The 11,936-nt window shown below is 42.4% G+C and overlaps 1 protein-coding gene across 1 annotated transcript; it reads right to left on the bottom strand.

The window, feature by feature from the left end:
• Positions 1 to 9,992: 9,992 nt before the first annotated feature.
• On the bottom strand, positions 9,993 to 11,557 carry LOC113032440 (urokinase plasminogen activator surface receptor-like). The gene is made up of 5 exons (XM_026185359.1): positions 11,487 to 11,557; positions 11,113 to 11,229; positions 10,889 to 11,035; positions 10,430 to 10,540; positions 9,993 to 10,345 (listed from the first exon to the last, which is right to left on the bottom strand). The coding sequence occupies exons 1-5, from the start codon at positions 11,548 to 11,550 to the stop codon at positions 10,143 to 10,145; spliced, it is 642 nt and encodes a 213-aa protein (XP_026041144.1). The 5' UTR covers positions 11,551 to 11,557; the 3' UTR covers positions 9,993 to 10,142.
• Positions 11,558 to 11,936: the final 379 nt, after the last annotated feature.

Genomic DNA, 11,936 nt, shown 5'->3' with positions numbered 1-11,936 from the left:
GAAAACCTATGTGTTTAACACAACAACATAGCAGTGTTTGCTCAATATACTTTACGATTTGGCTTAGTGTGCATTGTACTAAATTACTCAGGAAGTGAAACAGCCTCACATGTGTTAGGTAACAGAGGGAGAAAATACTATTTTCTGAAGCACATTGTTTATTACATTCAGTGGCCAATAGGCGTCACTGTGGTGATCGTTTAGGATTTCCAGGCTCTGAATAAACATGGGCATGATCACCTCACATAGCGAATCTGCACAGTTCCAGTGAAATCTGGAGATGATGTGATCTGGGCTTGTTGCTTTTTTGGTCTTGAGCTTCTCCAGCTCCTTCCTCACATGATCAGGAGTCAAGGAGAGGATGGTATAAGGTGACAAAGGGGAAAGGCAATAATTAAAGCACAGAAAGATGAAAAGTGGATGTGAGATATGGAATGATCAGGTTGAAGGGGAAGGAGTGTGACTGGTCATGGGGGCTATATGTGTCACGGTTTGCGGGGCAAGCCGTGTGGATTTGTAGTAAGGACCAAAAGGGCGGCAGTTCTGGTGCAGGTGAGTGTTTATTTATAATAGTGGGTCAATACAAACAGCTAGGGTGGCAAAACATGAAACTAGAAACCTAAACTGGGTAAACTAATAAGACAAACCAGAAACGAAGATGCAGGGAGGTCCGGGGAAATACATACGGAGAGACGCAGGGAGACCGAGGGGAAACAACACAGACGAACCAGCAACTACTATGACAGAAGACACAACTTAAATACACTCAGAGAACACAGGGGGGTTACATACAGGTGGGAACACAGCTGGGAGTAATTAACATGACGAGACTAGGGAGGCAAACTGAAAACACTCACATAAGACACAGACCTTCACAATAAAACAGGAACTTACACATGAAAGGACACAAACTAAGAAACGTGGACTAGATACAGGAACACATGGGCAGAACAGAGTAAACACTAACCAGAGGAAGAACAGAACCAAAATCACGAAGAGAAAACACAAAACGCTGGGTCAAAAGGACCCAGGATCATGACAATATGACACAGATTCAAGGGGTGTGTAGAGGGTACATATTGATAGATGTGGTTGGGGGAGGGAGTGGGGGCAGAATTCAAACCTGTTTTCTTTCATTATACACACTTTTTCAGTGTGCAGTATAAATATGGGAAGAAAAAAGAGAAGAACAGTGTGGGAGAATTAAATTCAGCTGATTTATTATTAAAAAAAATCTCAAGAAAAGAAAAAGGAAAATGTACTCATTATTCCTGTCTTGCAAACACGTCTCATCAGAAGGTAACAGGCATACAGCGTTAAGTCAATCAGGTTCTGCATGTTTGTTCAGAGATTCCTTTGTAAAAACCTACAGGTTCTCACCTTACAAAAATCCCATAGATACCATTATTTTTATATTTATATATATATATATATATATATATATATATATATATATATATATATATATAAAGAAGGGACTGCTCTCACAGCTAGAGATTGACGAGGTACAACACAAATGCTACGGCAAGGAGGAGTCAGGACGCCAGGTCAGGGGGGAGATATCATCACCCCCACCCGAGATTGGGTACATAGCCCCAAGTGCGACAGGAGAAGGATCGTTGAGTGCGAGAGGAACTGACCTGAAAAATAGGATCATGGCCAAGCTTGAAACCTGGATCCCCCGTAGCCGGTTACCAAGATTACGTGAAGTACCCTCAGAAGGTCTGCTAGATGATGTTAATGCAGCACTACGGACAATACCTACAACCACGATTACCGATACTAACAAGCTGATCTACAATACGGCAGCAGTGATCAGTGAGATGCTTGGCTACAAGTTGAACAGCCACAAGGGGCAGTACCCTCCATGGAGAAAGAGGCTAGAGGGCAAGATCAAAGTAGCACGGAGGGAGGTTAGCCAACTAACGGAGTTGCAGAAAGGTGCGACAAAGAAGGTGCATAAGAAATACAGCAAGCTGTCCATACCTGAGGCCTTGGAAACTGCCAAGCAAAGACTCACAACCTTGGCCAGCCGCTTAAGGAGGTACACCAGAGAGATAGAAGGCAGGAGAATAAACCAGCTGTTCTCCACAGAACCAGCAAAGGTGTACTCTCAGTGGCAAGGGAACAATAATAATAAGAGAACAGCACCACCAAGGCTGGAGACGGAGCAATACTGGAAGAGCATATGGGAGAAGGACGCAACCCATAACGGCAATGCTCAGTGGCTAGTGGATCTGAGGGCAGACCTCCCTGAACAGGGTCCAGTAACCATCACAGTGGCAGATATCCAAGAAAGGGTCTCCAGTATGAAGAGTTGGACAGCACCAGGGCCCGACATGGTTCACGCCTACTGGCTAAAGAAGCTGACTGCACTCCACGAGCGTCTGGCAGCACAAATGAACCAGCTGTTAGTTAACGAGACACACCCGGAATGGCTAACCGAAGGTCGGACGGTCCTGATCCCCAAGGACCCCAAGAACGGACCGGTCCCCTCCAACTACCGACCAATAACCTGCCTCAGTACTACATGGAAGCTCCTGTCAGGCATCATATCGGCTAAGATGAACAGGCACATGGGTCAATACATGAGCGGGACACAGAAAGGAATTGGCAAGAATACCAGAGGCGCAAAACACCAGCTACTGGTAGACAGAACAGTCAGCCGAGACTGCAAGACCAGACTGACCAACCTGTGCACTGCCTGGATTGATTACAAGGCCTATGACTCAATGCCCCACAGCTGGATACTGGAATGCCTAGAATTGTACAAGATCAATGGGACCCTAAGAGCCTTCATCAGGAACTCAATGGGGATGTGGCGTACAACACTAGAGGCCAACTCCAAGCCCATAGCACAAGTCACCATCAAGTGCGGGATCTACCAAGGAGATGCTCTGTCCCCACTGCTGTTCTGCATAGGTCTGAACCCCCTCAGTGAGATCATTAACAAGACTGGCTACGGATACCGACTACGGAACGGAGCAGTTGTCAGCCACCTCCCGTACATGGATGACATCAAGCTGTATGCCAAAAGTGAACGAGACATTGATTCACTGATCCACACTACCAGGCTATACAGCAATGACATTGGAATGTCGTTCGGACTGGAGAAGTGTAGTCGGATGGTAACAAAGAGAGGGAAGGTAGTCAGAACTGAGGGGATTGAACTACCAGAAGGCAACATTGCAGACATAGAGGACAGTTACAAGTACCTGGGGATCCCGCAGGCGAATGGGAACCATGAAGAGACCGCTAGAAAAGCTGCAACCACCAAGTACCTGCAGAGGGTCAGGCAAGTCCTGAGGAGTCAGCTGAATGGTAAGAACAAGATCCGGGCCATCAACACGTACGCCCTGCCCGTGATCAGGTACCCTGCTGGGGTAATAGGCTGGCCAAAGGAGGAGATAGAAGCCACTGACATAAAGACAAGAAAGCTCCTTACCATGCATGGAGGGTTTCACCCCAAGTCCAGCACCCTGAGGCTGTACGCTAAGCGGAAGGAAGGGGGCCGGGGACTGGTGAGTGTCAGCACCACAGTCCAGGATGAGACAAGGAACATCCAAGAATACATTGGGAAGATGGCCCCAACTGACCGAGTGCTCAGTGAATACCTCAGGCAGCAGAAACCCAAGAAAGAGGAGGGAGACGAGGAACCATCATGGAAGGACAGGCCCCTGCACGGTATGTACCACCGGCAGATAGAGGAGGTGGCTGATATCCAGAAATCCTACCAGTGGCTGGACAAAGCTGGACTGAAAGACAGCACAGAGGCACTAATCATGGCAGCACAAGAACAAGCTCTGAGCACAAGATCCATAGAGGCTGGGGTCTATCACACCAGGCAAGACCCCAGGTGCAAGCTGTGTAAAGATGCCCCAGAGACAATCCAGCACATAACAGCAGGGTGCAAGATGCTAGCAGGCAAGGAATACATGGAACGCCATAACCAAGTGGCCGGCATAGTGTACAGGAACATCTGTGCCGAGTATAAACTGGAAGTCCCGAGGTCAAAATGGGAGATGCCCCCAAGGGTGGTGGAGAATGACCGAGCTAAGATCCAGTGGGACTTCCAGATACAGACGAACAAAATGGTGGTGGCTAACCAACCGGACATAGTGGTGGTAGACAAACAGAAGAAGACGGCCGTAGTGATCGATGTAGCGGTTCCGAATGACAGCAATATCAGGAAGAAGGAACACGAGAAGCTGGAGAAATACCAAGGGCTCAGAGAAGAGCTCGAGAGGATGTGGAGGGTGAAGGTAACGGTGGTCCCCGTGGTAATTGGAGCACTAGGTGCGGTGACTCCCAAGCTAGGCGAATGGCTCCAGCAGATCCCGGGAACAACATCGGAGATCTCTGTCCAGAAGAGCGCAGTTCTGGGAACAGCTAAGATACTGCGCAGGACCCTCAAGCTCCCAGGCCTCTGGTAGAGGACCCGAGCTTGAAGGATAAACCGCCCGCAGGGGCGTGCTGGGTGTTGTTTGTTGTTTTATATATATATATATATATATATATATATATAGAAATATCGCTAGCCCGACATCCCGGGGCTAGCGATATTTCCAGTCGGGCTACCAAAATCTATCTCTGCCCTGCCCGTCGGCCTATCGTAGGAAGAAAAAATATATGTCAATGCTTTTGCATTCTTTCGGAAATGTAGCTGGGTAATTATGTCATTGGCATCAGTGAGCCACTGTCAATATGTGACATATTGAAATCGCGTTTGAATTTGCGCTTGTTTTTTGCTTTCACTTTGCAATCACGCGAACTGTGTATAGAGAGCGACAGTACTGATTGGTGACTGATGATAATTTGCGCACCAATTCAGGGTGAAGCAGTGACAGCCAAAGAAAAGCTTACCACAAAACGGAAAAGTTATGACAAATCGGACTATAAGGCAAAAAGAAAGTGCAGCTTTATGGTTTCATGGACAAATGAATTTCTGTGGCTGCAATATGACGAGCTAAATAACCAGGGTTGCACATAAGTGGTCCGCTGGTGCGCATTCGCTGTCAAAATAAAAAACTGCAACGTGTGTTTGCGTACATAAGATTTTCAGGAGGAGGACAGACATTTGTTTAGAACTCTTAAAGATGTCGAAGAAGCAAGCTCCTTTAAGCAATTACTTTGGTTTTCTTCCACCTCCAAAGAAATGTCAGGAGTCCGAACCACAAAAGAAGCACGTATTCTCGGAAAAGTAGTTGCAGGAGGTGAGCTGGCTTCAAACAAATGATGAACGCACAGAGATGTGGTGCGGAATGTGCCGTGAAAATTTAATAAATGACAAATTAAAAAGGCATGAACATTTTTTTTTTGTATCGAAAAAATATTGAACCGTGACCCCAAAGTATCGAAATGAACCGTGAATTTTGTGTATCGTTGCACCCGTAATATATATATATATATATAAGTATATATATACACACACTTCTGTACCGTCTGCCAGAGGGCAGCAGGTAGAAAAGTTTGTGTCCAGGGTGTGAGGGGTCTGTGATGATTTTCCCTGCCCGTTTCCTGGTTCTTGAGAGGTACAGATCCTGGATGGAGGGCAAGGGGGCGCCAATGATCCTTTCTGTTGCCCGTACAGTCCGCTGCAGTCTGCTCCTGCCCTGTTTAGTGGCTGCACCATATCAGACTGTGATGGAGGAGCACAGGACAGACACAATGTAGAACTGGATCAGCAACTCTTGTGGAAGACTGATGTTGGTCTCCCACTTCAGGTCCTGCAAGATAGTGGTACCCAGGAACTTCAAGATCTTCACAGTCAACACAGGGCTGTCTGATGTCGTAACGGGGGAGCAGAGTTGAGGGATGTCTCCTGAAGTCCACTGTCATCTCTACAGTTTTAAGATTGTTCAGCTCCAGATTGTGCTGACTGTACCAGAGTGCCAGCCGCTCAACTTCCTGCTGGTATGCAGACTCATCACCATCCTGAATGAGGCCAATGACAGTGGTGTCATCTGCAAATGTTAGGAGTTTAACAGCCGAGTTCTTGGAGGTGCAGTCAAGATCAAGTGTAAATGATGTAAAGAATATCAAATACGTAGATCAACAAAAGGCTTGTGTGAACAGAAAAGTTTTTTAACTGGTTTTCAAAAGAATCCACAGAGCAAATGTGTTGCTTATGAAATCCATGAAGTGCTACAGAGAAAATTACATTTTATTTATGTAATTAACACATTTTGAACTCTTAAAGAAATATAACAAAAGGAAAGACACCCAGCTGAACTAAAATGATCCATGTAGCAAACAAAAACTGTTTTATCGCCTTTGGGCTTTTGGAGCCTTGATCTGACTTTTAAAAATTGGGGGAGGGGGAGCACTATGCTGCCAAAAAATGAAAAATAGATATTTGCAAAATTCTGCCTAAATATGTATTTTACCTGGTTAATGTGTGTGGCGGGGCGTGGTCTGCAGTGCCGCTGCATGGGAGTCGGACGCGCCTGAGCGGCACCTGCAATCACGCTCTCTGCTGTTGTGTTGTCGGGCTGTGAGCTGAAAAGCTACCGTCGACTGTATGCGTACAGCAAGTGGTCAATAACGGGATGCTGAAAAGCAGCGGGTCTGCCGTGGTATGTTTACAATGGAACTTCTGCTCCTGAACCTCTGGGCACCGCCTCTCAAATCGGGGCTGAAGTCACTTTCATCTTTACGCAGGACTGTAAGCTGTCATCTGTGAGGCGTTAGCGGTGTTTGTTTTTAACATAGTTCACGGTGGAGAACAGCTGCTGACATAATGTGGATCCGAAGATCCATTGGTCTATCTGGGGTTGAAAGTCTTGATAAATGCACAGCGTTTTGGCGGGTATACCGGCTTCTGCGAGTGTGACGCTTATTTTGAGCGATGAAAAATAATAAAATATTATTTTATTATTTTTATTTCAATATCACAACAATCTTCCAATTTAGAACTACAAGTTAAAAAAAAAAGAAATAAACACAAATAAAATACACGTCAGCTAAATACTTCTAATTTATTTTCCCAAACCATGTGAAGCCGCAGTATAAGGACAAAACAGTCGCATGCGGCTCTGGAGCCTGCTCTACGGTCTGCTAACATGGAAACTTTAAATAAAACCAGCAGCTTGTTTCATAGACCTGTCATTTGTTCTTTTGATTATCCACATTATCATCAACAGCTTCATCCATCCTGGGCGAAAACTGGTGAGGGAGACCATGCTGGGTTTCCTCGTTCCAGAGGTTTGGAGAAACTTGTTCCCTTTCTATTATCACAGAAAGGTGTCACATGTTCTGTTAACCTACTGAGAGATGCACCATTTCAGAAACATCAGGAAGACTGAAGTTCATCGCAAGGACGGAAGACTAATGTTCACCACCAGGTCCCTTACAGGGAAATCTTCTGAACTCAACAATATGCCCGCCCCACAAGATTGATAAACCCAGCATTTCATGAACACTGTGATGGAGGCTGTTGCTTTGCGTTATGTTATAAATACTTGGCAAATCCACAGAGGCTCTGGACGTTTACATAAAGATATTATATTTAGTTCTGTAGAAAGTATATTTAAAAATATATTATCCTCTCTTACTCTGGTGTGAATGACTCTGAATTACTTTATGGTAAATAACACACTATTGGCAAAAAACTGTGAAAGATTTCCAGATTACCAATTTTTTGTTCAGCATACAAGTGATGACCTTTGACCTTCATCATGTTTTATTTAATTGTGTCAGAGAAAATCTCATGTGCTCTTCATGCAGCTGAGTACATCAAGTGTTTAAAACGGAAGCTGTGCAGGTCTGAGATCAGACACTGCACTGACAGCACATGTGGTACTTTAACCTTTTTACTGCAGTTAACATTCAATTCAATTTTATTTATATACGGCCAAATCACAACAGCAGTCACCTCAAGGGGCTTTATATTGTACAGTAGGTCATACAATAATAGATACAGAGAAAAACTCAACAATCATATGACCCCGTATGAGCGACACTTTGGCGACAGTGGAAAGGAAAAACTTCCTTTTAACAGGAAGAAACCTCCAGCAGAACCAGGCTCAGGAAGGGGGGACATCTGCTGCGACTGGTTGGGATGAGAAAAGAAATACAGGATAAAGACATGCTGTGGAAGAGAGACAGGGATTAATAACAGATATGATTCAATGCAGAGAGGTCTATTAACACATTATTATTATTATTAGAAATGAGAGCTGCTCCATCCAAAGTGGGATGGATGCCGTCTCTCCTAACAAGACCAGGTTTCCTCCAGAAGGTTTGCCAATTATCTATGAAGCCCACATCGTTTCTTGGACACCACTCAGACAGCCAGCAATTTAAGGAGAACATGCGGCTAAACATGTTACTCCTGGTCTGATTGGGGAGGGGACCAGAGAAAACTACAGAGTCCGACATTGTTTTGGCAAAGTTGCACACCGATTCAATATTGATTTTAGTGACCTCCGATTGACGTAACCGGGTGTCATTACTGTCGACGTGAATTACGATTTTACTGTATTTACGTTTACCCTTAGCCAACAATACCACAGCAACATTCATGTGTACACTCTCACAAACATTTTCCTGTCTTACTAAACCACACATTATAACTGCAATACTTCAGACATACTGAGGTGTTCAATCTAATACATTTTTAATATATTGCTATTACACCCAATCAGCCAGTGAACTGTAGATTTAGTGTTACAGTTTTTATAATCAAAGGTTTGGACACATATTTATCAAAATTATTACTTTAATTATAATTGTATGTTGATTATCTGATTTGATAGCACCAATGAAAGCTGAAAGTTGTATTAAGGCATAAGCATGTTAAGAGACTAATATCTAATATCTATCATATGTTTAGCTCTTTCTGAGGCATTTGACAGCAGATATTGAGCAGAAAGGCTACAGCAGCAGAAGAAAACCAAACCAGGTGCTGTTCTTGTCAGCTAAGACACTGGAACATTTCTTGCTTGACTAAAATGTTTCATTTATTTTGATGTCAGATAGTTGACAAACACTAGTAGATAGTTGACCCACCACTGAAGCATTTGTGGACTTCAAATAATTGTATTTTTATAAACAGACTTGAAAATGATTTTCTTAGATGACCGAACACTGTTCAAAATGTCAGCAGAGTATGCTCTAACCATGCAATCAGTTTGTGTGGTGATTCACAAAAATTTAATGTGCAGTTGTCCAGTTTAAGCCCGAAGTGAAAACCCAGCCTGGTTCTGTTCTAGGAGAAACTGTAACAATGGGGCCCGGAGGCCAAAGCATGGATCTGGACCCACACACAACACAACACAACACAAACAAACAACCTAGGATAGCTGACAAACTGGTGTGGAACAGATAAGGAAGCTGGCCTTAAATACTGCCTGTTGTTAGCCCTGGATCACTGACAGGTGAACAAACAGGTGTAGTGATGAGGCTCCGCCCAGGGGTGAGAACATGGAAAAATACAGCCAACTCATCCGGATTATGACCAAAACAAACGTGACTGACCACGTAACAATACACACATGCACATAATAGATACCTTCTAAAATACACATGTATATTTTACAAGCATGTACATTTGTACATGGTACAAATTAGTCTTTATAGGTTTATTGTGGCTTTTTTCTTGATGTGCTATATTTTCTTATTTTTTTTATATTATATCTTTTATTCACTTTTCTTCCTGACACATGTGATGCTGTAACATGTGAATTTCCCCAGTGTGGGGTTAATCAAGTCTATGTTTAAACTGTATACTATAAAAAGATTTGTCCATTAGATGGAGAAAATATAAAATATAATTCTACCCATTTCCAACATTAACCTTTAAAGCAGTGAGTAACAAATGCAGTTAAATATTGGGACAGAATGATCTACGTTCTAGAAAAATAAATCACTGGCTAATATCTATGATAAAATTCAGCCAAGTGTCGATTATTTCAACCATATTTTTTGTATATGTCTTATTAATTTGATAGCCGATAATATTGACTTAAAGAAAATAGAGAAATGTACAGGACTTTAAGAAATGTATTCATTTATTTTCTCCACAAACCAAAAATTATGTTTAGTTACAAAAATGTAGTTATTTTTTAAGCTCTGGTGAAATGAGAGGCAACATTGTGACAGTCATAAGAAAAGCTCGGCTGTGATGTTGTTGTTTCCATCAGCTAAGAGAACAAGACCAGAGAGATCAGCGGTGTCACAAAGAGCAGAAGGCCAGCAGTTGTACTGATGGCACTGTTGCAGAGGTCACCCTGGCAGCAGCTGATTTCTGTTCCTATGATTCCTGCAATCTGTGCAGATTGTGTGCTTGAGCAAACCACCTTGGAGGCGCAGCCCTTTACAGTCACCTTTTGCCCTCCTGAAGTCACTGAGAAAATGAAAAGAGGGAATCACTGAATCACTGAGCAGAAAAGAACAAACATGCAGACATTGAATGCTGTCGGCCTGTTACCTCTTGTTGAGATGCAGTGGTCCTCATCTCCATTGCAATTTAGAGTTTTTGTGCAATCGTTTCCATCACATTGGAAGCACTTTTTCCCATTTGGAGATGAGATGCTGCCCTCTGTTGAATACAGAAATATTTGTAATATTTGTTCCCCTCCTTATTTTAACTGTGTGCCAAAAACATCAGCAATAAAACAAACAAAAAAAAACAACAGAAAACAAAAGAAAAACCATTTATGTTATTAATATGTTTATTGTTTGAGATTTTTTAATCAGGAAATTTTTACAGATTGATAATTTTGACCTCATCTGTTCAAGCGAATACGACGATTGAAAGAAAGGTTTTGACCCACTTCAAAACTTTCTCAACATATTTAATAAAAATAAATAAATTTTTCTTTTTTTTTTTTACTTTCAAGGACAGGAAATTACATTTCAAAATACCAAGAAGCGTGATAGAAATTACCAGGGGCATCTTGAGAGTTGCAAAGATCAGAGGTGCAACACTTGCTGGTCAGTAGAGTTTGAGAAACTCCAAAGTTGATTGAGGCCTGAACACACTCCTCAGCCGCAGCACAACTTTTACCTTTAATATCAACCAGTTTTGAACCACCTGCAACAAAAAGACGAACCATTGAAAACTGAACCAGTTTAAAAGAAGAATAAAATAAGAACTATACAAAATCAAACCTGCATATGAAGTCACTCTTACTGATCCACACTGAGTGTTGGAAGGACATTCTTTTGTTGTCTGAGCGCAGCTTCCAGAGAGGTCCGGTATGCATTCGTAACATTTCAAGGCACAGGCTGATAAAACAAAGATAAAGATAAATGAAATTTTTCTTGCTTCCAATGCATGGACATATTCTAAAACATTCACTAAAATGAACCGTTTAAAAAATAAAGGGCAAACAGTACAGTAATTAGTATAATAATTTGTAGAACGTAGACAAACGTTTACTGGGTTGTACTAAAACATGTTGTAGAAGCATTAAAAAAGAAAATATTTCATTGAATATTACAGAACTTTCTTCAAAAGAACAGATAACTGAAGAAAAACTTGCCTCTAGGGAGCAGCACGATCCCAAGGATCAGCACAAGGTTCTGCATTGTGGAGCGGTCAGACATAAGTGAATTCTACTTTAGTTTGTGTTCAGGTTATAAGCAATTCTCATCGAGGGGAGTGGTCTCCTATCTCTGACCACTCCTTAATTCTGCCTTTGACAGTGAAGGAACCTGACTATCAAAAAACAGTCCTTTGAATAAGAATTTGAATTCTTTTTCCACATAATTCAAGTTAAGTGAATGGTAAAGTTTTTAAATTGCTTAATTCTCTATCTGCTGAAATATTTTTAGGCTGCAAATCATTTTCTTTGAGAACAGACGTAAAATGTTTGTTTCTTGAATGAACTGAATGAAAAACAAAACTGACTGTGATTCATGAGAAATGAAAGTCACCGACAACCACACAAAAGGTAGAACAGACGTAAAATGTTTGTTTTGTTTTTTTTGTC

The sequence above is a fragment of the Astatotilapia calliptera genome, chromosome 11 (genome assembly GCF_900246225.1).
Source record: "Astatotilapia calliptera chromosome 11, fAstCal1.2, whole genome shotgun sequence".
In the NCBI taxonomy this organism is placed as follows: domain Eukaryota; kingdom Metazoa; phylum Chordata; class Actinopteri; order Cichliformes; family Cichlidae; genus Astatotilapia; species Astatotilapia calliptera.
Note: the sequence above shows the minus strand (reverse complement) of the source record. Positions and strands in the feature narration are given on the sequence as shown.